At 40.1% G+C, this 27,960-nt stretch overlaps 1 protein-coding gene across 5 annotated transcripts in view; it reads right to left on the reverse strand.

The window, feature by feature from the left end:
• The window catches only part of DENND2B (DENN domain containing 2B), a 155,246-nt gene that overhangs the window by 79,044 nt on the left and 48,242 nt on the right, over window positions 1–27,960 (reverse strand). For all 5 annotated transcript variants that reach the window (XM_048308377.1, XM_048308376.1, XM_048308379.1 and 2 more), the window contains one exon: window positions 8,612–8,716. In XM_048308377.1, coding sequence (XP_048164334.1) covers window positions 8,612–8,691 — 80 coding nt within the window. In that variant the 5' untranslated portion in view covers window positions 8,692–8,716. The remainder of the gene's footprint in view (window positions 1–8,611; window positions 8,717–27,960) is intronic.

A 27,960-nucleotide genomic window follows, 5' to 3' on the forward strand; every position in this document is an offset into this window, starting at 1 on the left:
TACTCAGAGAACATGGAATATCATTAGCAATGCTCATGATTTGCATCTTTGTTGGTCTTTTCAGCGAAATCATCAGCATCTCCCCAGTCCAGAAGGCAATAGAGTTTCATTCCAGAAAAACTGAAATATTGGCATTAAGATGTAAAAATGTTATGCACATGACTACTATGCCATATTCTCTGAGGACTTCAGTCTTGCTTCTTATCACCACCCAAAAAACAAATTCAAATAAGACTTGTGCTCTGGTGCTCTGATACTGCACCAGTGGGGACTCCTGTGAGTGTTTTAACATGTGTCTTGCTCATTGCTTCTATTCACTACATTTCAGTGCAGTAAAAGCACTAGAAAGTCATCAGAAACATTTCCAAAATCGAGCTCTTGTAATAATTTTCTGCGAAAATATCTGTGTTTAGTTCAGGTCTCAGTACCCCTGAGTACACTAATGTAAATGTAGTGATTAAACAAATAAATATTGCAGTGTTAGTCAAAGTAGTCTTCTTACTGCAATAGTTGCATTAAAATGCCTCTTTTAGTCTAACCTCTCATCTACAACTCTGGTTTTTAAAGACTTGTTAGTTTCTCTTTTTAATTTCTTTACTTTTTAAATTTCCAGTTGTTTTGGCAAATACAAACCTTAATAGAAGGGAAAAGGTAATTTTAATGATAAGATATAATTTGCTACATATGAAAGCATCAAGCATTTGAAGTGTCATGAGAATTAAATTACAGTGGGAAGGAATTCACTACATTCCTGTAGCCTCTAAGTAATAATAAAGTCAACTTGGTCTGAAGCTTTATGAAGCAAGATTCAATCAAAATTTTAGGATTTGTTGGAGTTTTTTTTCTTAGGAACCTATACAAATGGGAGGGATATTTTAATAAAGCTTCCACCTAATAAAAAGTGATTTGTTGACTGACAAGTGCATTCTTCCTGAATTCTTCCTAAAGTGAAACAAACCAGCCAGCAATAGAAATGGAATAGCAAAATTCCTTGCCCCCCACTGTCAACTGTTTGAGGATGCCCAAAGGATGTATCCAGAAGCAGGTCCATTTCTTCAGTTCTCTCTCGATCTAACTAGAAGCTGTCTCCTCATCTTACAAACCATTCCTCTCATGTCTGTAGACCGCTGTGCTGATTAGAATGTTTCTGCAGCCCTGCCAAAGCGATCTGCAGAGGTTTCAGCACGGCCTCAGCTCCGCCAGACCGGGGTCAGTGCCGAGCAGTGCGAGGGAGGGGAACATTGTGCCTCGGACCATCGGAAGTCAGCCCAGCACCAGTGCTGCTTACCCAGATAAAGGGCAGCAGTACAGTCAAAGCCTGTATTCAAACCCTTCCCAGCTTCAGGGTCATCTGAACCAGCACTTTGAGTCATTCCCACTGCAAATGTTTCTGTTCCCGATGGCAGTAGGTGCCCTCCCACCTCCCCTGGCCCAGTTCAGAGCTGAGCTGCCAGAGCTTCGTGTCCCAAATGCACCTCCAGCCTTACAGGGTAAAGAACAGCTTTTATTCCCTTCTGAACCAAATGGAGCTCTGAGCTGCTGAAAATCTGTCAGCTGCACGGTTCAGGCTGTTTCTGCTTGTAAGGGAAAGGGCACAATATTTGCTAATAGATTTCATGTCAGTTATATTCAGTTTTCACTGTTATTTGGCTGAAGTTTATTCGTACTGTTTTCTAAATCTCAGTGGTTTAAACAAAAAAAAAAAGCTGTCTCATCATAGCTCAAATAACTTGGCATATTGCTTTGTCTTAGAATTTTATTGAATCACTATTCCTCCTATTCTCAAGCTCACTGTCAAAATATTAAAACTTGATTCTCTTCTAAAGTAACAAACATTTTCTACAGGGGGTTTTTGTTGGGTTTTTTTCTCACAAATTCATAAAGAGCTCATAAATATTCTCACTAGTACTTCTGAGCAGTAGGCAAATACTTTTGGCAGGAAAATCCATCTCAGCAGTTCAGTGTAGAGTGCCTCGTTGCCTTGAGCCATGCTCAGCTGCCAGGAGATCTCCCACAGCAGAGGGGAGCGATCCCAGCCTGGGCAGTGGGGAAAGGCTGAGACATGCCAAGAGCACGTGAGCTCAACTCACACCACTGGCCTCTTGCTGCTCTAACAAAGTCCCTGATGGCTGCTGTGGCTGGCAAAACTGGGAGATATTTCAGCCCAGGCTACTCCACAACTGATGGGGCAATAGAAGCTTTTATTTTAAAATAAAAATGAAATTAACCCTTTGCTTCCTGCTTTAGGCATACATAACTCACTCTCCTTTCCAAGCTAGTCTCATTCCTTCCTCATCAGAGCCCTCAAAAAAAAAAAAAACTTGCTTGCCCAAATATGCACAAAACAGCAACCACTAACCTACCAAACCATGCACAAATGTCCCAAAAGTTTTGAACAACCAGCAACCACTTCTAGACCTGCTGCTTTTCCCTGTTCCTGTGTACTAAGTGTAAGCCCAGGCAGAGAGTGCCTTTCACCTGTAGTTCAAATGCAACCATCCACAAGGGAAACAAGCAGCTTTTCTATCACTCACAGCAATGCTGTCCACATACTAAGCAAAGAAAGAGTAAGAGAAGAGAAAATACTTTATCATAAATGTGCTAAGGCAATGGCAATCACAAAAAATTAGTGGGAAAATTGCATGCATTAGAATTTCAAATAAGATCAAAATCTCATTGCTTTAGAACACAGAGAGCTGAAGATACATCTTTGGATTTGCAAGTTATTGCATTCTTTCCATGCTCTCCATTCAGAAAACTCAGGACATGTGATAAATCTCATAATCTTTAAATTTATATTCACATGACATACATAAATGCAATTAATTACATTTTGTTTATCTTACTGTTAATAATTTTCTTATAGTAGGACCAGGGCTCCACTGTGGTGGATGCCGAGTTATGTCCCTCCCAAGGCTCTGTAACCGATGGTGAGGGTTGTCCTGCCTTATCTGCCCCTGGAGTCATCCACCCTGGATGTGAACACAGCTCTTCTGCATTAGTCACAAGATAATTCATTGTCACTGCAGGCAGACTGGATCACATCTGGACAAATGACCCGACAATAAATTTGGGCAGTGCCTACAGTTCAACACAGAGCTGAGGAGCTCTCGTTTCGTTTGTGGCTTTTTCTTGTACTAGGAGTAGCAGAAGGATTGAATGAATAAGAATTAATTTAAAGTCATATTGTTACATATCTGGCAACACAAGCAAAAGGCACTACATTTGCATCCATGAAGGGATGTCTCTAAATGAGAAACAAGTCCTGCACAGACACTGCCTCTCTGAAGACAACCCCTCTCCCTAAACAGATGGGTTTTCCTCAAGACATGAGATCATCTTCAACATGAAAAATTTACTGTGGAAAGGGAAGAGACTAGAGCACTCTCAGGACAAGCCAGCAGAGCAAAAAACTGCCAGCCCCAGTCCAGCACTGACAGCAGAGCACTGCTTAACCCCAGCGCTGGACTTATCTGTACATTGTTTTATTTAAGAATTTTGAAGGTGTCAGTTCCTAAGGCAAAATATTTCTAGTCCTTTGCCCAGCCCATAACCACATAATCCTTTCAAAGGAAACAAAGGATTTCAGTTGGATTTAGTAATGTGGACCAAGAATTAATTTCACTTTTAAATAAATAAATAAATGCATTTGCTCTAAAACTGAATGAGCTTGGCTTGAATATGACTGATTTTGGAAGTGATCATACATCTCAGGTTTTTAAGGCTGAAGCACAGGCACAAAGTCTTCCTTCAACTAAGGTTTTTCTAAAAGCTTTCTTAGCTTCTAAGATCTTTCTAAGATTGTTTCTGCCTTCAGAGAAATGCAGGAATAAAACACAAGACCTTGATGTGCATGTGACACAGCTGAGCATGGACCTGCACACAACAGGAACAGATAACCAACCCAAAACAATACTTCTATTAACCAACCCGTGGGCTCACTTTGATAAGAAATGTAAGTCATTATTTTACTTTATATTTAAAGAATTATAAACAATTCATCTGAAATGCTCCTGAGGTATCTCCAGAGTTATATTAATCCAGATTTGTTTATGTGACGCATCTCCATTGCCTTCGCTAGAGGTAAGGTAGCTCCACCAGTTAAAATTCTGTCCTACTAACCTAAATTTTGAAGAAGGAAAAAGTTCTGAGCCACAAAGCCAATACAAACATATCTCAGCACATGTTAGGCTGACGGGGGTGACAAACTGCGGGTGACAGCAGGAATGTCCTCACACACTGCTGGGAGATAAAAACCAAAGCCTATATTTAGAGGTTTGTGAGTACCCAGCTCAGTTCTTCCCAAGCAAGGAGAAAGATCCAACTCATGAGATCAGATTTCAGTTTTAACCCAGTATATTTGGTTCAAAGATTCAACTAAAAGTATTTAGACATGAGAAGTTTTAAGAATGTTATTTGAATAGACACTTTGCAACCTGGTGCTCATGGCAATTTGCAGATGTAATCCTTTGTTTGCACAAATCTCTGGTGTCTTGCTATAGCACACCCTGACATAAGCACCCCCAGTGCCATTAAATCATGATTGCTCAGGTGGAGAACATCCTCCACCAACATCCTCTGGTGAGGACACCACCTTTCCTGTGGAGATTGGGTGGAAAGACAACAGCCCACATCACAAAATCCAGTCTGTAAAAAAACTGTGGTTCCTCGGACACACAGCCTCTGAGAATCATTTTTCTCAGACACAGTCACCACCCTAGTAAAACACTTACTTGCAGCAAACTTAATTTTTGTTCACTGTAATTGTTTTTGTAAAATGTTTTTGAGCTTTCAAAAGCTCTCTCCTATTCTCCAAGGTGGGACCCATATATAAGACACAGCCTGCACCACAGAAAATTTTACAGGCAAAGAGAAATTCTGCCAATTACAAATACACTGGAAGAAGTCTGTATCTCCAGAATCTGAAGTTATTTAGGCCTCATGCAATACACTCAGATAAAAAACTAAATCAATGAGCTCCTCCAGAAACAAACCCTTCCTGTACTTCAGTTACTGCAGCAGGTGAGAAGGCTCAAATGTGTAAAATGCCTTGAGATGCAGAGTCAAGAGATGCCATATTAGCCAGTGGCAAAGGCATTGGGAATGATTTACAGAAGTCCTGTAGCCACAAGCTCTAAATGTTTTTCAGCTCTGAACTGGTCCTTGTCACATCTAGCATCTCAAACTGAGCTGCAATTTTAAGATACAGTGATATATGAATATATAATTCTTTTGTTCAGGATTTTCTTTTCTCCTTGCCTCTGTTATACTATACAGCCTACAAGTTTGAAAGCTGTATTTTGCTAACTAGGGCATGACTTCATAGACATAACTATTGGTCTGTTTTGATACAGAACAGTGTAGAAGTGATTTTTAAGTCAAAGACAGTAGTGCCATTTCTACATCTACCTTTGTTTGCACTGGAGAAAACACAAGTTTTGGACAAATACCTAATAACAAAGAGAGTTTCTGATAAAACACAGATACTCCAGGTAAATATCAAATCATTCACTAAGGGAAAGCAAGCCACATTGTAAGGAGAGAGAGCTACTAACACCACTATGCCCTTCTGTGACTTCTGTTCTCCTAAGGTTTCCTCAGAGTTACACTGATCCTCTTAACTATGGTGCAATCAAACCAAGCACTCATTTGATGCAACAGGGTCATGGGCATGCACTAGCTGTAAGCATGCTGTGGGCTCCTTTGTTCCCTGTTGAAGGGTTAAGAAGATTTCACAGAGCTGCTTCCTGCCAGAATTGCTAAGAAGTCACTTTCAGCTACACACAAGGTGCTTTCCTGTCCTTCCATTCCTTGGCGTTCACCTCAGTGACTCACAAGGAAGGATTAAAGTCGTACCCTTAAAATTCACTGAAAGCCAGAGTCTCCTTTTGTAAGCATAACAATCCTTCTGCAATTTCTCCAATTTGCTTCCTGTAACTGACTCTTGTTCCAAACAACATCAGAATGTTCCCACTGGTTCGGACCAAAATAGCATTCCTGGTCCAAGGTTCAGTCACTGTCCGTGAGAGTTAGCAGGTGCCTGGAGAAGAGAATAAGAATGTACAGTGCAACTTAACTAGCCTTAAAGTCTGTTGACTCACAGATTTTGTTTCTGTAACTAAAAGGCTTTGGAAGATTTTTGTTCCATGAATTTGTCTGATTGCAACAACCCATAACAGTAAGTTTCATGATTTAAAAACATGCTGCTGAAAAGTGCCTTCTTTTCAGCTGATTCTTGACCTGTTGTCTTCTAGTTTCATTGGATTTGTATTAGTTCTTAAATCAAAAGAGAATTTTTTCCCTATTTATCATCTCTCTTCCATATATCATTTCAGATACTTCTATTACTCCTCTTGTTACCCCTTCAATCCTTTCCTTCCTAGGATGAAGAGTCACAATCAATCTACTCTTGTCTTGTAGTGAAAATGTTTCGTACCTTCAACCACCCTTGCCATCACTCTACAATTTTCCCATTCAGAGCACAGTTTTCTCTCCTAACACAAAAAAAATCTCAATTTTTAACAAGTGGTGAATGAACTTCAGGTAACTTCAAAAATAATGTGTTGGTGTGGATTTATTTAAAACACTTTACTTTCTTCAGATCCAAGGGTTTTTTTCCCTCCTGTACTCACAGCAGAAACCCATGAATCCTACAGCCAGATTCTTAAAACTCACAGTTATCCTCCCAAATTATGTCCTCACTCTGCTTTCTGTCTTTCCCTAATTTCCTGAAGTGACATTCACACAACTCTGGTGGAAAAACAGCTCTGGTGATTCATGCCAGTTAATTCACACCCTGGTAAGGATCAAGGGAATCTTAGTTACTGCAAGAATCTTGATACTTGCAAAGCACACAGTTGTATGGATGTTTATGTGGAGGCACATTCTTTCCACTGAAGATTTTTTGTATTAAAATTTAAATCCATGATCTGCAGGGATCTGAATCACTGCCAAAGCAATTACAAAGACTTCTGCAGACTTCACTGATCTTTGCTTCTGACCTATAAGGAATCACAAAGTGTTGAACCAGCTGATGTCACCATATCCCTGAATCACACCTTGCATCTTAGAATCACAGAACCATTAAGGTTAGAAAAGACCTTTAAGATCATCAACAGCAGTCTTGAAACAACAAACCCCACCAAAACTAGGATTTACAAGAAAATAACTCTAAAAATCTTAGCAACCAGGAGACTGCTACACGTGTGTTATGCCAGTATCAGCATTAACTGAAACTCTACTACCACAAATTATAAAGTACATTTGCAGGTTTCCAAATGTCCAGTCAAATCCCACACTAAACAGAGACAGTGACTGTTCAGTTTAAGTGAATCTTTGACTGTGTTTGCAATAAATCTTGCAAGCTTTAAACTTTTATAATGCCAGCACTTACTACACTGATTTACAGTCTGACTCAAATGAAGAAACCTCATGGTTGACTCAAATAACATCCTCTTGCAGGGTTTCTCAGAGACAGGTGAAGATTACATAAGGCAAAATAATGGATGGAGAAATGGTGCATGACCACCTATTCATCTCCTCGCTTGTGCAAGTGCAACTTAAAGATTTTCCTTAGCTTCAGGCTCTTACTTGTACTAACAAAATCTTTCCCTGACAAATTCTACTCAAAACAGATGATGATGATAAGGAAAGAGTTTATTTGACAGTTACTATCCAATAACTTAGTATCCCAAAGTACTTTCTAAGATATTCAGAATGGAAACGATTTCAAAACAAAAGACTTGTCCAAAGTTTGCCAAAGTCCAGACCCAAGTTCCCAGCACCAATCTGTCTGCACTGGTGGAAGGACAATAAATAACTTGAGAATTCCAGAGATCATTAGGGAACTGCTTTTAATAACTACATATGAATATCTCTCTAGAAATTCCTTTAGCCACCCAGGCCTTATTTTATGTTTTTACTGTTTTGCACTAAGAGATGACAAACACAAACTGGGAAGTGCACAAGGATATCGAGCCCACCTCTGCTGAGCTCTACCACAGCATAATATACCTAATAAAAACACCAGAATTGATGCTGGTTGTCTATGTCTTTATTTGACTGCACATTTTTAAAAGTTTCATTTTCCCCCTAACAGTAATAATACAGGTGCTCTACTTTGCAAATTATTTTAATGCTACAGAAGGACAAATAAGCAAAGCAACAGAGATGAGCCCTGTACTTCACATTCAGCCCTTTCCCACTTGCTGCCTGACCTGCAACAGGAGACGCTCTGACCACAGTCTGTGAAGGCAGATAGAGCAGAGGAAATGGGACACAAACCAACACAAAACACAAACTGGGGACTGACAGTGGAGAAAAGCTGACATGCAGTCACATGGCTGAGGAATTTAGCCCACAACTCCTGAGCCCTACACAGCACCTGCCGCACAGGTCCTTCCTTGCAATCACTTCCATCATAACCAGCCCATGAGCAGCAAAAGCTCAACAAGAAACAACCTCTCCTCATACCTTGGCTCCTCTTCTCCCTACAGAAAACTTCTCTCAGCCCAGCAAAGCTCTCTCTCTCTCTGTGTCAGCATAGAGGATGCTCTTCCAAACACAGACAAACTTTACTCAAAATCTACAAATCCTGCAGTTCTCCACTTACCTATCCAGAGTGTCCTGAGGCACTTTACTCCCTCCAGCTCTGCTGTTGACACTGGTGTTCTTGTTGGCAGTCATGGTCATTTCTGCTTTCTAGAAGTGTGGATATCTGTGAGAAGAAAAGTCAATTAAGCTTAACAAGACCAAATGACAACTCACTGCTTGAACACCTGTGCTGTGTAAAGGCAGAACTCCAGATTGCTTTTCACTCTATAAAACGCAATCCATGTCGTCATGAACCTGAAAAACTAAACCCTACCTCTCCACTGCTGCTATTGCACATCCACAGCCAAGTTTATCAGAGCCCAGTGCTATAAATGGAAATGATTTATGGGAAGTAGGTGTGTGCTTCAGGTGCTGACCTGTCTGATGATCAGAGCTCGATACCAAGTTCACAAAATATCACAGGCTTGCTGTGGTTCTTCCATCCATCAGAGTATGTGGAGATCCCAGCAACAACACTGTGTGATGCTTGCAAACACCAGAGCTGTGACTGGAATTTTGACCACAAAACAGCTATCCCAAGGAATGAAGAAAGCTTTCTCATTTTTAAAGTGCAGCTCTATTATGGAAACATTTTCTAGTAGTGAAATTTATTCAATTATGAATTTTTTTGTATATAATTTTCAAATCTGCTTGTGATATGAAAATAGCACAAATGGTTTTCTCTATTGGCCTCAGGATTCTTTAAGTAAAACTGCCTTAGGACACTTCCAAAACCTCAGGTAATATAAAGAATCTTTATCAATTCCTAGGGTTTTTTTAGCAATTTGGTAATCCCAAAAGCTGTGAACTTAACTTTATACACAAGGCTGAAATTAAGTGCCCAAAAGATAGGTCTCACTTCTGTGACATTGCTGCAAAATGGCTGGCAAAAAACCAGCCCAGTACCGTGATTTATTTTGCCTTCATTCTGCTGTCATAATAGGAATGTCATGCTGTGACTGAAGGGAGAACATGATGATAGGGATAAAGGCCAGGATGTCATCCCCAGGATGCAAAAGCAGGAATCCCTAATATCACGCCCCTCCATTGACTATATCCCATGTTTTTCTGGTGTAAAGCACAGCTCTTAGTGGCCATTTCCTCTGTTCTGGTAATCCCTTAAGAAATATTTTTCAAAATGAGGGAGGAATGCTTTTTCATGTCATGATAAGATTTCTAAAATGCCAGCAGAGTCCCTTGAGAAAGAAACGGAATAGTATTTATTCCACTGATGCTACAGGAGTCATGAAGGATTCTGCGGGTCTGCTGGCACCAGTCTGGGTGGTTTCTGAGATGCTTCTTGGTTTATAAACTATCTACCACGGTTTACAGCAGTGCCACCCAGGGTCTGACCAGAACTACCAATTTTTATGACCATTAATAGCACAGCTAATGCAAAAATAAGGAGTGTTATGAAACTTCTTGTTTACTCAAACCCACAGGAAGTCCAGACTGCTTGAGAAGCCACTGTAACGTGATGCTGCAAAGCAAGCTGGGGACTGACAACACACAAAAATCCCTGTACTAACAGACCTATCACAGCCAAAAAGACATTCTCTAAACCACTTTATTCCAAGCAGTTCTGCCACAAACACAGCCAGAAATTTTGCAGATTGCAGCTCCAGGCAGAGTCAATCATGCTGACCACTGACTCCAGGTCTACTTGTCCTTCTCCGTTGTCTTGTACCAATTTTCCCAGATTAAGATTTTTTTCCCTTGTTGGTAACATTTTTTCTACACTGAAGCGCCCTAAATTCCTCCAGTGTCTCATTGTTATTGTTAGTGTTACATTATCAAGATTACAGGACTGTTACAGAACTGCCTGTTCCGACTGGAAAAGGGATTGCTTGGGACAAAAAAGGAAGCATGCTAATGCTGGCCAAGCTTTCTAAGACTGTACATTCCACAGGGAGTAAGCAGTTTTTTAATGTTTTCCACTCACCAGTTCAATACTTTTACTGTGTTAAGTCTAAATCACTTATTAGCACTTAATGCGAGAAAAAGGAGAGATATAAACACGGCATAAGGAGAACAATAACTGATAGCATGCATGTGTAACATTAATCTTCCGAGATTTGCCTTTCTGTTCAAGACAAAAATAAGCTGAAGGGATCCTCAAAAAGATGGGACACTGACCTGACACATTAATAAAATAGTGTGCTTTTATGCTGCTGTTTTTCAAGAGTCCATTTTTCCTATACCCAAAATCAGATGGCAATAAAAATAGTATGACAAAGCTTGATAAAAATCACTGTGGTCAATATTTAAAAGAAGTGATTATTTAAACCTCACCTTTCAAAGCCACCCTAAATGTCAAGTAGAACAAAGTGGTTTGTTTTCAAGTAAAGATAAATTGAGTTCTTAAAGACAATTTCTCAAGATATGTCAAATTTAGTGAAAAAAGTGAGTTCCTTCCCATGAGGTTGAGACTATGATATATATGGTGATATCAACTGACTTTTCGATTCAATTTTTCCTTAATGCTTATTTCGGTTGAATACTCCACTGCAGGTGATGCTGGTATCATCCCAGCATATGCAGAGAAAATGCAAACAACACGAACATGGCAGAAAAATATTCAGCCATTTACAGAGGTACCTGGAAGCAAGGACTTATATCACCCCAAAAAGCCCACCCACCCATCCACCAATGCACACCCCCCCAAAAATAAAGGAAAAAAAATCAGAGACAAAGAAACAAGGAAAGAAAACCTAAACTAAGTTTTATGGTCATGCAGAAAGTCATTTTAGAGCCTCCAAATGAGTCTGACAGGCCCTGCAAGTTTATTGAATCATTGTATGGTCAGAATCACATCCCTTGGGCTTGCATGAGAGCATTCCTCATTACAGTATTTGCAAATTTTTCTTCACAAAGCAACGGAAACCAAAATCTCTCAAGTATTGTGGCATACTGTTAAGAGCAAATCCAAAAATAGTTATGTCACACAGATTCTGCGTGGCCTCGTAAACCAGCTAATAAACCTGGTCAAAAACTGCAGAATTCTGTTTCATTTGTAAATGTAAAAAATTCACCTGAAACTCTTATTTAGCTGTAATTTGTGTTTTGCTCCAGACAAGGGTTCACTAATTTCACTAGGACAACTCTGTAAATGGCAATTTAATGAGCCCAAATGGTAGAATCATTACATCAATTTTGCCTAAAACCTTCACAAACTATTTATCAGGATCAAAAAGTAAAGATGACAGACAAATATGAAAAATGGTGTGATGGCAACGTGGGATCTGCTGCTCATGCCAGGCAAGGTTCAGCATCCTGACTGAAAAGGGCTGCTGCAATGCAATGCAGATGCTTCCTAACAGATCTTTATCATTGCAGGCAGATGCAATGACAGAATATTCCTTATGGACCATCTGTTAATGATCCATACACTTTTACTCTTTTAAAATTAAAGTGTGGCCTAAGGTTTTTATGGACAGATTAGGCACTGAAAGCCATCACACTTTGGGCTAATGAACATTACAGCACCTTGTCTAATGTCTAATTCCATTAACAGGTGTTAGCAGGGGAGGGGTAAATCCTCTGTCCTCCCCCCTGCACTGCAGTTTAAAATTATTCTTCATTTCCTGAAGCATCCCAACACTTTGGAAGCACCCACTATCAGTCCCACTACCGAAAAAGTGAAAGTCTATTTTCATTGCAAGCTGTGAATGGGAGTGCGTCGAGGAGTGAGGCTTGGAGCAAGCACCTGGAAAGTCAAGGCAACCCAGAATGCTTTAATCACTTTACAGCTTCAAGAAAACCTCCTGCTTTCTAATATACAGTGTCCATCAGTTAGCACATTCCAAGAACTGATTCCTTCCTCTCCTTCTGTGGAAGCTGAATGTTATTGAACTTAGAAGAAGGATTTACATGTGGTATCTGATGACTTGAGAAGGGAGACTCTGAATGTCGGTCCCCGAGCCCTCTCCTGCCTTTATCACTAACATGGCTTGAAATCTACTTGAGACCTTGAGTTCTGAAGCTTTTTCATGCAGATTATTTTTCCCTTGAAATTCCACTGATCTGGGACCTGAAAAATATGGGAAAATATTACTCCTTTGGTCTGCCCCAGAGAACAGAGACCTGGAGACATAACCGGAAGGCATAACAGGGAAGAACTACAGGCTGCTAAAACAAACTCATGTTTTTGAAAAATTACTTTATAATAAATACAAATTTTCATAAATATATTATTAATAATAATTAGTGTGTCTACTTATTTTTCTCTTGAAGGTAGCTGCAACAGAATGTTGAAAGAAGAAGTCATCTTAATACATTAATATGCTTTTCTGGATGCTTTAAGGGAGCTCGCCCACATGTCAAGAGCTGTAGGTTTAGGTACAGTTAAACTTTTGTTTAGGAGTTGCAGCCTGCTTTGTGGCAATTTGCCTGCTCCCTTCCAGTAAAACAGATAATTGTGTCCTCCCAGAACAACATCAGTTCTGATGAGCTGGGAAGTCCAATAAAATGTTTAGAAATTCCTGCCTTGAGAGGGCGTCAGTAGAGAGTCCCAAAAACATTGTTACAAGAATTACATCAGGAATACCTGCTCTCTGGACTGGGATTAACGCCACAGTCTCATCCAAAATTTCCCTCCCTACAACCCACAGCCTGTTTCAAACCAAGTCAGTGACCAGTCTCTCTGCTAAGCTTTCACAGAGTGATGACAAGTTTAATTCTGGCACAAACTTCCTACTATAACCAGCAGGGGTGGTGGACTTGGTTGCCATTGATCCTTGCAATGCCAAAACCACCCTCTCAGCCATTCAGTCCTCGCTGCACTGAACTGGTACTACTGGGAATCTGATGTTGCAGCACTTACTGGAGATGAAATAAGTTACCTTCCCTAGGCAGTTGAAAACCAGATTCTGCCTGGAGCAAAGACAGCTCTCCGCTCACCCTTCACCCTCCTTTCCTGTTTTACTGCCACATAAAATGGCTGACATTCTTGTTCTTTCCTATTTAGTGCCTTTATTCTGTCTTCCTTGCCCTACTTTATCTTCTTATTACTTCATTTATCTTCTCTCAAGCTATTTTTTTACCCCTTTAATTGAAAATGGGCAATACCTGGTGAAGAGAACACACCTCACTTGAAACACAATGCAGTCCAAAACTAAGGTCTAAACTAGGTAAGAACTCAGTGCTAAGCTCCTCTATTACCCTTAGCGTCCTAGGGCAATCACAGCTTCCAAGTAGAAGGAAAACAACATGAAAATCAAGGAAGAAGACATTTAGAAAAGGAGACATGAACAGAAATGTCTGACATTGAATCAGAAATTAGTATTTCCCTGTGTAGGCTAAAGAAAAGGGTTGGATTTTAAAAAATACATTGACTATTTCAAGCTTAAATATCTTGATTTGAGATACCAGGGTAGGAAGAGTCTACTTAGAAGCTGTACCCAACATATATCACAATTCTTTGGTATTATTCTTCCTTTATTCTTTCCCTTCATCCCCAGGATTTTTGCATAAAAACAACCATTCAAGTCTCAGGACATCACCTGCTCCTGTTGCTTACTCCTCAGTGAAGTCATAATCCTCTAATAGCAACATCAACACCATTTGCACAACAATGAATTGTTTCTTGTGACACAAAAACCAAATTATAAATTTTCTAAGGAATGAGAGTTGGTTAGCTTTGAGGAACAAAGATTCTTTTTCATTAATATCTTTTGTGTCACAAAGGATATGATAAATGAGAAAACAGAGTGTCCTTTGGTATTTCCCACAGGGTGCAACATCTAAATCAACATCCCTAAAAACATCCCAATGCAATTCACAGAGTGAACAAACAAAGATTAAAGTCTTAGTAAGTCTTAAAAGGAACTTCCCGGTTGAGCTGACAGCGATGACTGAACCCTCCTCATGCCAAAGCTGACTGACAAAGTCTGCCAGACAGCTGAGAAGCGTCTTGGCTTTGCAACTGCTGTAGGTTTTGATTTGTTAGAGCATCATCTGAGGCAAAACACGGGTCACAGCCATACTACAGAGCAAGCTGCTGCACTCAGAGTTGTCAGCATACTTCCCTTCCTGCCTGTCAGGGAAGTGGCTCCCACTCAGAGTCCTGCTAGAGTGAGAATTGCAAAATTATTAGCAGTTATCAGCCTTGCAAAATGTTTTAATAATACTTGATGGGCAGAAGGGCAATCATCTTTGAATACCTCAGTAAGGTCAAGAGCTGATATCTGGTGATAGCGTGGATCTCCTTCTGGTTAGATCACTGTGTGTTAGTGACCGTTCTGAGCCAGTATCTCCCAGAAGCAGGTCCTGTCCATGATACCCAAACTGCCAGTGCTAATGGTTCCAGGGAAGAAATTATTAATTTGCATGGACTGTCTCAATATGATGATATAAAAGCACCCTGGGAGGATGAGGTACAGGCTGGAGACCTCCTGGTTGTAAGTAGAAAATACTGGCCAAAGTTGTCTTGGCTTGTACAAAGATATGAGAACAACATTGGGTCTGTCTCTTTAGCTCTTGGCAGTTACCCAGGGAATCTGTAGAAAGGCACACAGAAGATTTTAATTCCCTTAGAGAAGATCTTAATTCCCCTGTATCCAAAGTACATCCAGAAGTGAACCTGGACACAGGCATTAGCAGCAACAAATGGGATGCCAAGTAAGTCCATTGTTTGTCTTAGGGATTTGTGCAGGAACCTTTCAGGAAGGTATCTGTTTACATTGAGAAATTATGTTCTTGCACTTAAAGTAACACCTGCAGGAGCTCTGAGCTGCGTTGGAGCTCTGACATGGATTTCAGTTGCAGTCTTAGGAAGCCTGCTTAGAGGTGAGATCCACAAATTCAGTGCCAGGGATTAAAGCCCACCACCCACATTCTGGCACCTGGCTGAATGGCCCATTTTCTCAAAGGTACTCCTATCTCTCCTACTGCCTCAGAAATCTATCCAAATCTCCAAATATCACTATTATACCACAGATAGAGGCCTAAAACTGGCCTGTCTTGAGGCAATGAGCAGCTCTCTCATGCACAGTGGTTTTCTGATTCAGATTCCCTTCATGTCTATGAACATCTTGGCTACTGCCTCCCTCTCCTTCAAACTCTACATGTTCCAAGCCAAAAGAAACAAACCCAAGCCCCCTGTGCTCCCAGGATGGTAAACTACCATTAGGTGTGAGCAGCCTGACTGAAAGGATGCAGTCCATGCCCTGCCTGCCTAAGCTTCCATCTCAGACAACTGAGTAAAGAATTGTCAGAGAGAAGCATAGACCCAGCAAAAATGAGTGAACCCCAACCACCCTCCTAGCTGCGCTCTGAATCAGAGGATGTATGCAAAAGAAGAAACAGAGAGGAGGGGTGAGGTCCAGATAAACATGAGAAGAGTTCAAGACTGGTAGAACAAAGGTGAGGTGAAGGATAACTAACATACTATGAGAAAAACACAAATGGGAAACAAGAAAGTGAAGAGGTTTTTTTAGAAAGATGAAAGGGAAATAAGAAATCCCAGGTGGGAGGAGAAATACACCCACCTTCTTCTCCTCCACACTAGGAACACACTCTGTGTCCCCCAGAAAAAGCAGCCCACCTTTCCTTGTGCTCCGGGATGCTTTCATTCCGTGGCTAAAATCTTCCTCATGGAATAAACTTTGAATTCTCCTAAAGATACTTCAAGAAAAATGGTTCTGCTATACTGTGGTAACCTGACATGAGACTTCACCAAAAGAGACAGAAATTCCTGCATTCCTGCAAAGCAGGTGCAAGTCCATGAGAATGAGAAGTGCTCAGGGTCTGCATAGCTGGTCACTCAATACACAAGCCCAAACTCAAATCTAAATTCAAGTTTTCAGTCCCTAATTTGTGGGTAGAAGCCTCATCCCCCATGCACATACAGCTCTGCAGTGACTGCAGGAGACTTAAGTTCCCAGACTCCTGCAGTTTCTTTACAGAATTGGTTCTAAGGGAGATTGGACAAAAAAAAGAAGAGGAGAAAGGACTGAGAGAATATTGGCAGCTATAGCAGAATGACAAAAACAAACTAAGCACAGCAAACTACTTCTCATTCCCTTTGTTAACAAAAATTACCGTAGCTATAGCAACAAAAAGGGGGGCGGGGAGGAAAAAAGTCCGAGACTTTTCAATATCTCCAAAGAACACAGCTTTCTAATATGGAAAAATCAAGATTTATTGCACCAGCAGCTCCTACAAGGCAGGGCTGTAGTAGTGCACAATGGTTTCAATTAAAGGCACCAATCATTAACCAGTACAGCTGGGCTTAGCAGTTGACAGGCAACATCATCTCTTCCAATGAGCCATGATTCCTTCAGGGACTGAACTATCTTCTCTTGCTGTATGACATGCCCTCCTGCCCTGTTTCTGGTGGATTTACCTCATATTGTCTGTCAAGGGCTGTGACAGAGTGACTGATGTCACTGCTCAACAGAAACATCTCTTTGTGCCTATATCCTTTTGCCAGGCATCACACATTGATATCCCCATGCACACTGTCTGCAGCATGGCCCTGCACACTCAGCAAGCATCTCAGGGAGAAAAGTATTTCAGTTCCCTGCTGCCTGTGTGTATTTTCCTTCTCAAATACACACACTTGCAAGCTCAGAAAGGGGAGGAATGTCTGGCACTTCTGCGGTGACCATCTGGCAGAAGCACCGCTCCATTTTCTGGCAACTTGACCAGAATCTTAGAACAATTATTTCAGTTCCTGATTCAAGCGCTGGAGACAGAAGATCAAGTTACATTTCTCTCCAGCCATCAACACTAATTCAGTTTTCACTAAGTCAGCCTTGCTGGAATTTCACTCTTCCACACTAAAACAACAACAAAAAAAAAGTGTGAATCTACACTAAAAAGCCAGTAAAAGAAACATAAGGGATTTCAAGAGTTGCCCTCCACAAAAGTAAAAAATGCCAGTAAGAGCTAACAGCGAAGGAGTTGTTTCTTCCTAGAAAGGATATTTTTATAAGATAAAATGATGAAGAACTGAATGTATTGAAAATTAAATGATATCATGGTCCTCAGTGATATCCCCTGGCTTCATAACAACCATGTAAATAAGCTTTCTTCCCTTACTATCACAAGCTGATCATGAGCTGAAGAGAGCACCTTCCCACCTATTGCTCAGTCACAGGTATACACGGCCATCAGCAGCGGCGCTTTTCCCAAGGAAGGAGTTCAGTTCCCACAGCACTGACCTTTGTCCTCTGCATGAAAGGAGTTTCAACAAGCTACCACAAGCAAAAGTGTTATAAATCACCTTTCATCAGCCCTCCAACCACTAGCCAGAGAAACAACTGGAAACACTTAAACCTGTTTTAATGTTCTTTGTAGAAGGAGGCAGGGAAACACCTCCCCATCTAGCCACTGGAGCCGATTGCAGCCACCAAACCACTCTGGACTGTGGCTCCTACCAGTGGAGTTTCTGTTGAGGATTCCTGGAGCAACAGCCTTTACCAGCAGAGATAGAAAACCAAGCAGCAGCCACAGAAACTCTAGCTCTGTTCACATGTACGCTGTATCCAGAGTGGCAGAAGGGAACCACAGGGGTTTAGATAGAGGCAAACAGAAACAAATCCACAAACAAACTGTAAATGATATCACATATCTTTTAAACCTTCACATACTGGGAGATGGTATTTGGTGATTTGAAAGAGCTTCTCTTCTTTCCTTTTATGAAAATGATTTACATGTAGCTGTGTACATGACATGTTGGAGACTTCTCAAGAGACCAGCTGGTGTTCCGAAGAACTCACACTTCTATGATAGGAATTTCATAAATGAAGGCACTAACTATCTTCCCAGATGCAGGCTTGAATAGACCCACTGTGCAGGAGAGTTCTGCTGAGGGAACAATCTTTCTTCACAGTCTGCAGAGCAGGAGTAAACCTGACACAGGAGTGTTGCAGCCTGAACTGCTTCATTCTCAGGTTGGGAAGAGAGAGACCCCCAGGGGCCATCAGACAAGCGCTGCCCCCGTCACACAGGTCCGTGCAGAATGCTCCCACAGGTGATCCCAGCTTCCCAAATCCCACTTCTCTGCTTGCAAGCCAAGCCTGAACATCTGTAATGCCAGAGAGGGCACAGAAGAACACAGCCTCAAAAACATGTCAGGAAGAAAACGTGATCCCATGCCCTTACAGTCAGCTGGATGTGCCCAGGAATAACAAGCAGCCAGTGCGTGCAGGAATAGGGTCCCATTTCTTGTTTCCAAGTTGGCTGAAGTGCCATAATGTGCTACCACTTATGCTTAACAATATTGAAACATGTAACATTAAGCTGAAATATTTGTATGAAATGATTAATTTTATCCAGACAGCATTTGGAATGTTGCTCCGGCACCAGCATTTCTACTCAAAGTTTTAGCACTGGTGTTGCTACTTTAGCTGAGTTCAAAACTGTGAGTAAAATATAATTTAATAGCAATTTGATTTTGCAATGATCTCATTGAAAAGGCATATGCAGCATTGCCCTTGCAACACAGAAACAGCCACAAGATAAGCCTAAGGGACACAAATTAACACTCTGATCAGATACAATTCCAGGCCCTTTTCCCTTGCAGGGAATGTTTTGGCCTTTTGCCAAGCAGAGAGCATTCCACACACAGTAGGGTAAATTTGGTATAGCACCCATATGGAAATATCTTCTTCACAACAAGGCCAGGCCATCTCTTATCTGAACAGACATCCTCTCCTACTCCGAACATGAATGAGCCCACGGCACAGTTTGACTCACCTTCCCAATCTCACAGGAGTCCATATTTGAGCAAACTTTCAAATGGCACTGGCACTAAAGCTGGCATTCATCTTTCTTTTCTTCTTTCTTACGGATTTAAGCTGAATGCAGCAGAAGTCCAATTTGGATCTTCTCCCCATACAAAAATATTTTTATTGTCTCTTTTAAAGCGTGGTTACCATAGACAATAACTCTGCATCCACCAGACCTTCACAATTGGACCTGTCTACTCACAGCAAAAATGTCAAAGCAGATTTTATGATCAATCACGGAATGGCCTGAAATTGTGTCAGGAGAGCTTTAGGTTGGATATTAGAAAAAGGTTCTTCACCCAGAGGGTGGTTGGGCTCTGGAACAGGCTCCCCAGGGCAGTGGTCACAGCACCAGCCTGACACAGCTCAAGAAGTGTTTGGACAATGGTCTCAGGCACATGGTGTGACTCTCAGGGTATCCTGTGCAGGGCCAGGAGTTGGACTCCATGATCCTCATGGGTCCTTTCCAAGTCAGCTTATTCTCTGATAACACATAGTTCATTTAGTGAAAAGGAAAACTGCAAATCTATTCTGCTTTCATAGAGTTTATGCTTATGCAGTTGTCAGCTAAACTCTAGTTTCAGACACTCCTTTGCTACTGTTCATAGAGGGTGATACCAGAAAGGAAATTACATCTTAAACTTCTCTCCTGTTTCCTACTCTTTCACTGCTCCTCCTTCAGGTCAGCTGTATGCACACTCATCTTCCCAATACCAGTAAGCAGAGAATTTAAAAATGAGCATCTACAAATAGACAAACTGCTACAGATACAGAGGTGCCGCACACACTATTTTATAATAAACTTCAAAAATAAAACTTCCAGTAAGTAAATTGAGTAGAATAAAGTATACACACAGAGCATGAACAATGCTTTCCTGCTAAAAATTCCGTCATCCCAAAACAAATGTTTTGAAGGTTAAAAAATCAATTACACTGAAACTCTTTGGTGTCAGCTTCCTGTGAATGTATTTTTCCCTGTGTTTGATTAATGAACGAATCAAAACATTCAAGACAGGTACTTAACAGTTTTGTCTGGCATGAAGTCTGCATTGCCAAATTCCTTGTGGTTTCCAGTTGGTACCACAAACTTGGCCCCAGTCCATTCAAAACTCAGTCCTAGTCCCCCAAAAGTTAGATAAATACCTATAAACCTTTTTATGATGCCAGGAAGGTGATTTGTGTTATAGAGGCAGATGAAATTGTACCTGTGCCTAGTGCACAGTGGACAAAAGCTGACTGACAGCAGATTTCTCCCTGCTACAATGAAACAAATGCCTTTTGCAACTCCAAAAGGTAAAGATTTATGAGATATGAATCCACTTCAATTACCTTTTGTGACTCTGCTCATCTGATGATTTTGGGATGAGGTATTTTAACTGATAATTTGCCTTGAAATTTGTAGGTGTTATAAATGCACCAGGATTCACAGGTTCCTACAGAGCATGAATTCCTGAAGTTTCCTGATGGAATAACTGCCTCTTTTCTGGGGTGTGCCTAATATTTAAAATCTGAACTCTTACCTCATTTTCTCCAGTCAAATATTCTCCTATTTAACCTAAAGAAGAATACATGGTGGGACACCCATATACAACAGGTTTTCTTTATCCTATGTTTTAGAGGCAAGAGTTATGTTAAGAATCTTTTTTCTGGTCCTAGAGAGCCTTAGGGTGTGAAAACCATGAAATTCACTTTGGCTGATTCTTCACAGCAGCTATATGCTAGGCGAGACTCTACAGAAAATATATGTGTGAAAATGGTTTGAAGTTTGAGGGCTTCGTTTTCAAACTACAGTTTAATTTTATGGCAGTTTCAAAGTATTATCTCTGCTATTTCAGACAACGGCATTTTCTTCACCCTTTGACCAGTCTTTTCATCAAAAAGCCAATAAAGTTGGAGTTTCTGTGAGTGATAAATTCAACTCATGCTGTAGCAAAACATCAAGCAACTGCTCCATTCAATTCTCACAGAAGCAAGTTTCGGCCCTTCCAATTTGGATGGGAAAACTGGAGCCACAACACAAAATATGAGAGCTCTTTGGAAATGCAACCACACCCCACTCATATTCTGCTCTGTGCCCCATGTCCCCACCCACAGATACACAACAGAGGAATACCAGCTGTTGAAGCTTTGCAGATGGCAAATCCAGTATTGTGCCATTTTGGACTTTCTCCTCAAAGGATTATTCCACATGGCTTCTTTTATAGGGTCGAGATTTCTTTTCTTGGGAGGATGGATATTTGGACATGGAAAATATCTGTGGGCATGAACAATGGGGAAATAGCATTTATAAACTGAAATAAAGCCTTTCCAATTTGTGGAAACAGCTGGAGGGAGGAAAGAATCTTATGAATAACATAGTTGAAACCCAACAGGCTGCTGACAGTGAGTCCTTTCAGATGTTCACTATGGCTACACTCTTACATGGCAGTACAATATTTAAATCTATAACTAAAGATGATTCAATGCACAATGATGTACCCAGCATTTTGTTTTACCGTACTGAGACTAATAAATTCATCCTTTCCCTACACATAATTTGTAGGAAAGGAAGAGTAGTCTCTTCTGCATCTTGTGTATTTAATGGTGCTGTACTAAAGTGCTAGAATGAGCATTAATATTCAATGCTGCTTTAAGCAGACAATTCATTCAACACAAAAGTATTAAGCTAAGCAGCCAGTCCAGGGGATGCCTGCACAGGGACCTTCAAGGGAGCATCTGCTGAGCTTCGCGTTTCTCAGAAGATGTTTCACTCCTGCCACACACAATGTGGCTTTCAGGTTGCAAGAAGGAATCTTGTTTCTTACAAGAAAAGAGGGAGACTTTAAGTATATGTCATTCAATACAGCATGGTTTCAATACAGCACATTTTCAGAGTAATTCCACAAGTGAATGCCCAATGAAAATAGACAAAAAAAAAAAACACGGAGCCAAAATTCCACATGAGGAAACACCATAATGATCTCTTTAAAGGTATTACAGAAATCTTTCAAAATACTGTCAGCAAGGTACTTTACCCATGTTAAGGAGAAGAAAATATATTTTAATAGATAATTTTCTTTTTCTATTGGAAGAAGTAAAAGATACTTGCCAGCTAAATCTTTTCTTCAAAGCTACCCTGTTTCAGCCAAGCCCCATTAATCATTATGCTGTTAGACAAGATTGCTTTGTGTCCACAGATCATACAGAAGATTTAAGACAGCAAGCTGTCTGAAAAATTCAGTGATAAGGTCAAGGTAAATCAAGGTAAAAAGTGTTTACTCAGTTCTAATTTAGTCAAGAGTTTTACTTGTTTCACATAAACACAACAAGTTTATCAACTTTTGATTGTTATTTTATCTAGCACTACATAGTGCAGAACTTCTATTATTATTACTATTACCTGACTTGTCCAGTCACCTGAAAACTCAACCATCTAAGGAGAAATGAAGATTAAATTAGAAATACTCTTCTCTATAAATGGGCTGTACAGATGGCACCTTGTTTCTGCAATCGGTTATTGAGTTTAAAATTACAGGTTCATGTTTCAGAAATCAACAGCTACAGAGCCAAAGACGGGAAAAGGACATGAGCAGGATTATAGAGAAACACCTGTCCAGGCAGTTGGGAACTGCTTGATTTTTAATATGCAGAATTGTGCCTACTGATAAAGCTCTCAGCCCAACAGTTCAGTGAAATCAGCTTATTCAAAAATCAAGCATTTAAGTCTGCTTGCTCAGTTAACTCAAAATTTAAAGGAGCATTTCTATTAGTTTTTGTCTGTGAAAAATAGTAATTTGGAAGTAGGAAAGGTTTCAACACTTACTTGAGAGTAACATTCCTGTAGGTTTTGTGCCAACATATTGAATCCTGAAAACTTCTATTCCTGAAATCAGCAGAGTTTTGTCTGAATGATTACAGGCCCCTGTTGCTTCCACAAAATATCAAAGGGAGTTCAGGCATCTGGACTTAAGGCCCAGGGCCACTGTATTTTAGTCTGAACCTTATTTCTAAGGCTTACTTTAAATAGCACCAATAAGTTCTACAAGCAAAAAAAAAAAAAAAAAAGCCAACCACAGGAACTGGGAAGGGGAAAAGAAGTGCTGACTTTGATTGAATGGGTCCAAGGGCCCTGCTCAGATTGGCCAAGCAATTTGAGTCTCACTGAGCACTCCCTGAGAACTCAGGCCAAATATGGGGGTTTGGGGTTTGTTAGGGGGGTATGTGGGGGTGAAAATTAAAGTTCTGTTTGGGCACTATAAACAACAAAGAAAACCCACACCTCTCTATCAAACAGCGAATGGGTCCCCCAAGAACTAGTTTCAGCAGAAACTATTAATAAAAATTCTTTTGGAAAATATTCAAGCTATGGTTTATGGATAGAAAAGCATTAAAAAAATACACATTAATGCTTCCATTAAGAAACAAAAAAATAGAAACATACAGACAAATAACTGTTTAAACTAATGCTTTGGCAACAACAAAAAAAAGATTTAAAACACCACTTAACAAATGGATTTGACCCAGATTCCTATCCTCTGTTTTAAGAGAACATTCTTGAGAAGAGTTCACAGGCCTGTTGGTACTACTAATTTATCTCAATTGTGTTACAGCTTTCAAAGCATCAGTAAAAGACTTGCAACATCCGTTCCCACTTTGTTGCCTACACATATTCTTACCAATAAGGGCTATTAAAACAAGCTGAACTAAAACTGAAAACAAGAAAAATTTTAAATCATAATCAGCAGTCGAAGGGAAGGGTGTTTCTTCTACATACTAAATAAGGGACTTGAAGGATCTACCACAATGGCAGTCTTGGCTTGCTCTCCACTTCATATAGTCCCTAGTTCTTGTCACAACATTGGTTTTGGTTTAAATTTGTGTTTGCTTGCCTTCAGCCCACCTAGGCTGTCTTCATCTTCAGGTGATGACACTGTCATGCCATTTCCTTTATTTCAGCCTGAAAAGTCACCAACTCAGCTGCATAGAAGGAGCAAATCTAACTGCATATTCCTTTTAATGAACATGTTTATGGAGTTAGTGGATGAAAGCAGGCTCAAGATACTCATGTGGTAGTTCATTAATAAGCTCCATACAACATGATATTGTTCTCTCAACAGTAGTCTTAACATCCTTATCAATTCACTCTCCAGTTGCTCTACTGATTCCAAATTTCTCACTTAGTTTCCACCGTGGTTCTGCTACCAAGTAAAAGCCCAAACAGAACAAGTCTACCATTTCTTGGACTCTGCAACAGAGCAACCTGAGGAAAGTATCAGATTAGTCAGCACAAGCTACGTTTTACTTTTAAACTCCAAGGCTCCACATGTCCTTTCCCTCCCAAGCTAGCTTATCATGATCATAATCACTGACCTGAATTTTCCTCTTCTGCAACAGATACTATATTTGCAATTTCCAAGCATGCTATAAAAGTCACAGAATCACAGAATAACTGGAGTTGGAAAGGACCCCTGAAAACCATCCAGTTCAAAACCCCTGCTGCAGGTTCACCTAGAGCTGGTTCCACAGGATCTTGTCCAGGTGGGCTTTGAATATCTCCAGAGGTTTTTTTGCTGGAACAGTTGTTTCCATGTGTCCTTCATATTCAGGTACCTGACCAATTCAGCCCATCTGATGTTATTAACTAGCTGCTGTAGCTCTATCACAATTTTCTGCTTGAAATAAGAAGTCTTGTTATAGTTCCCCTTTACATTCTTTCCAATTATTTAAAAAATAAGAGTAACTGATGTTTTAAAAGACTGAATGAGCATCCTATTTGAACAAAGGTCTTTCATCCCCTTATTAATCAGTAAAACCAAGACTAAAGCCCTGTCTTGTCAGCTAAGAGATGAAGAAATTGCTAGACATCAATACACATTTCTCAGCCAAAGTTATAGGAGCTCATTATCTTTAAATATCCCAGGGAGAAGGAATACATTTTTTAAAAATTAAGTTTCCAGTTAACATATGTAAAATCACACCTCAAGCTTTTTCCCTAAACTTTTCTTTTTGCATCTCATTTTTGTGTCTGTCAACATTGTAACATAAACCATCTGAGAGGTTTAAAACTGAACAATTCTAAGCAGTGGGTGAAACCACAGTATGTTAACTGACAGGAGGTTTCGGCTCCTTCCTCACCTTTAAGCATCTCTTATTCAGCTGCTATTTCTCTGCAGCAGGACCTAAAACATTTATAGACTTCAGTCCAAGACTCCTGGTTTCCTAATACATGCTGCTTAAGCATGTTTTCTCTTGATTTGGTTGTTCCTTTGATAACTACACCACTACTGTATTCCAGCTTGTCCCTCTGAATATAACCAGTACTAATTCACACTTACTGCAGCTGGCGCCCTTCATTGAACACCTGATTGTTCAAATGACAGTACACATGGCTGTGATGTCACCTAGCAGAGTTATCCCTGTCAGAGCTGGGACAGAGATGATGAACATAAAACACAACATGGATAGTGAGAAATTAAGGTAAAGCAGAAGAAATACAAATATGATATGTCTAAGTATTAGCCGGTTCTCCTTCAGCCAAATACAAAGCTATTTTCAAAAAAACTAAAATATTTTTCCTATGGCATATAGTCCACAGCCAGCTCCAGCACAAGCGATTTTATCCTCAAACAATCTGAAGAGTGGAAGAATGAAAGCTTATAAAATATATATCCTTGTCTATGTTGGAAACAGCACAATTCCAAACCAGAGACTAATGCTGAAATACAATCCAGGGGCTGTGCTTCCATTCATAAACTGTTCCATTTGAACACAGGGTCTGGAATGAATTTTATCCTCATGTTCAACCAGAGAGCCACAATTTATTATAGTGCTGCACTTTTCAGTTTCAAAATCATATCCCTAACATTTTTTTCTGTCAAGTCCAATGGAGATTAGCAGACTTTTCAACCAGGATCATCCATAAAGGGAAAATACAGCAGAATTCAACTACCCAGAGACATGAAGGAGCAAGTTCAGTTATATACCACATGGCTAAAAGAAAAGAAAACCTACTGTGTACACACAGCTTCAACAGTCTGAGCTGGAAAGGCATCAGAAAAGTCCTTTCCTTAGTAACAGCATAAGTGGGATCTCAAATTTTTAGCTCAGTAACAGCATAAGTTGGGTCTCAGATTTTAGCTTTGTCTTTAAATTACCACTAGACTGTCTGTGCAGCAGCCCAGCTCTATTACTCCTGTGTAAGATCACGGTAATGCTCCCTGACAACTTCAAACCCCAAAATAAATAACCAGTGCTTCCCAGTCATTGCATATTCTGCAGCCAAGATGTGCCACAAAGGTACAGGCTTATTTACATCAGTTAAGCTTTGAGCTGTTTCAGGAAATTCCTTAGGTTCTCTAGGTAATCTCTACTCTCTGATATGCAAATTAAAAGGAATTTAGGATTCAACAACACTGGTAAGATCTATTTCAATCTATAGGCTCACTGCTTTTTGCACCAGTTGTCTACAGATTTCCAGTGTCTTAAAATATTTCTCTGGCAAAAAGAACACTCCAAAAATTGCAGCAGAACTAAAAAATATTTCATTGATAATTCTCCACATACAGCAAGATGAAAGAAGCATCTGCTGCCAGTATACAACAAGGTAAAAGCAATTTAAATAATTACAAAAAAACTCCCATCAACTTCTGGGCTAGAACAGTTTCCTCCTCTGGGAAAAGGAAAAGGAAATTGGTGGCATTGTCCTTCAGCCCAAGGATGAGATTCCAGCAATCCAATCTGTGATTTAACATGTCATTTCTAAATATTCATTTTTCTCACAAACCTTATTGCACCAGAAATCTCTAGGTTGATCAGGAAATACTCATACAACACCACAAATCAGATTTCCACAGTATATGGAGAAGGAAAAACTAGACTTCAGTTAACATAAACCTCTAAATGAAGACAAAGGAAATTATGACAGACATCAGGTACAGAATCCTTCTAAAGTAAAATTTATTAATCTGTTAACCAAATTTTCACGTGCCAGTAAAAAGCTTTCCATTTGATAAGTCAAAGCCACTACCATGTCTCCTTTGCATTGCATTCATATATGTTTTATCTACTTGGTCACCTAATAAAACAGTCTAGATCCCTTCAAGCCTTCCACCTCCCATTGACTGACACCGAGCAGTTATTTGACAGCATGGATGACAATGTAAAATGAACCCTGCTTTGACTAGAGCTGCTGTAGAATATCTTTTTTAAACTCATCTCTCAGTAGCTCTGTGACTAAGATAAGAAACATTTTTAACACAGCAGCTAATAGTTCCATGAGATGCTCCACCATCTATTTTGGAAGGCAATATGCCAAGAGAACTGTGGTGCATTTTCATTCATCTCTTGGCTACTGCTTCTTCCAAAGTTTCTGTCCAAAGACAGCCAAAACCAAGTTCTATGAATCACCACTTGAATGAGACCTAATTATTCAATTAGTTTTAATGCCTTTCTTTTCCTTGTTCCTTGACAGCCTTACACACCTCCTGCCCTCCAGGGCATTTGTCCACATCTTTCCCACAGCTGGAAATGCAGGCAATTTCTTTCCCACCCATAATAGCTTTCAGATTAAGACGAGAACTGAATACAATATCCTGCAGCTCCCCTTTGGATATTGTCCTTTTTATCCAGGGAGGGAGGAAGAATAAAAATCTGTATA

This window comes from Corvus hawaiiensis, chromosome 6, assembly GCF_020740725.1.
Source record: "Corvus hawaiiensis isolate bCorHaw1 chromosome 6, bCorHaw1.pri.cur, whole genome shotgun sequence".
NCBI lineage: Eukaryota > Metazoa > Chordata > Aves > Passeriformes > Corvidae > Corvus > Corvus hawaiiensis.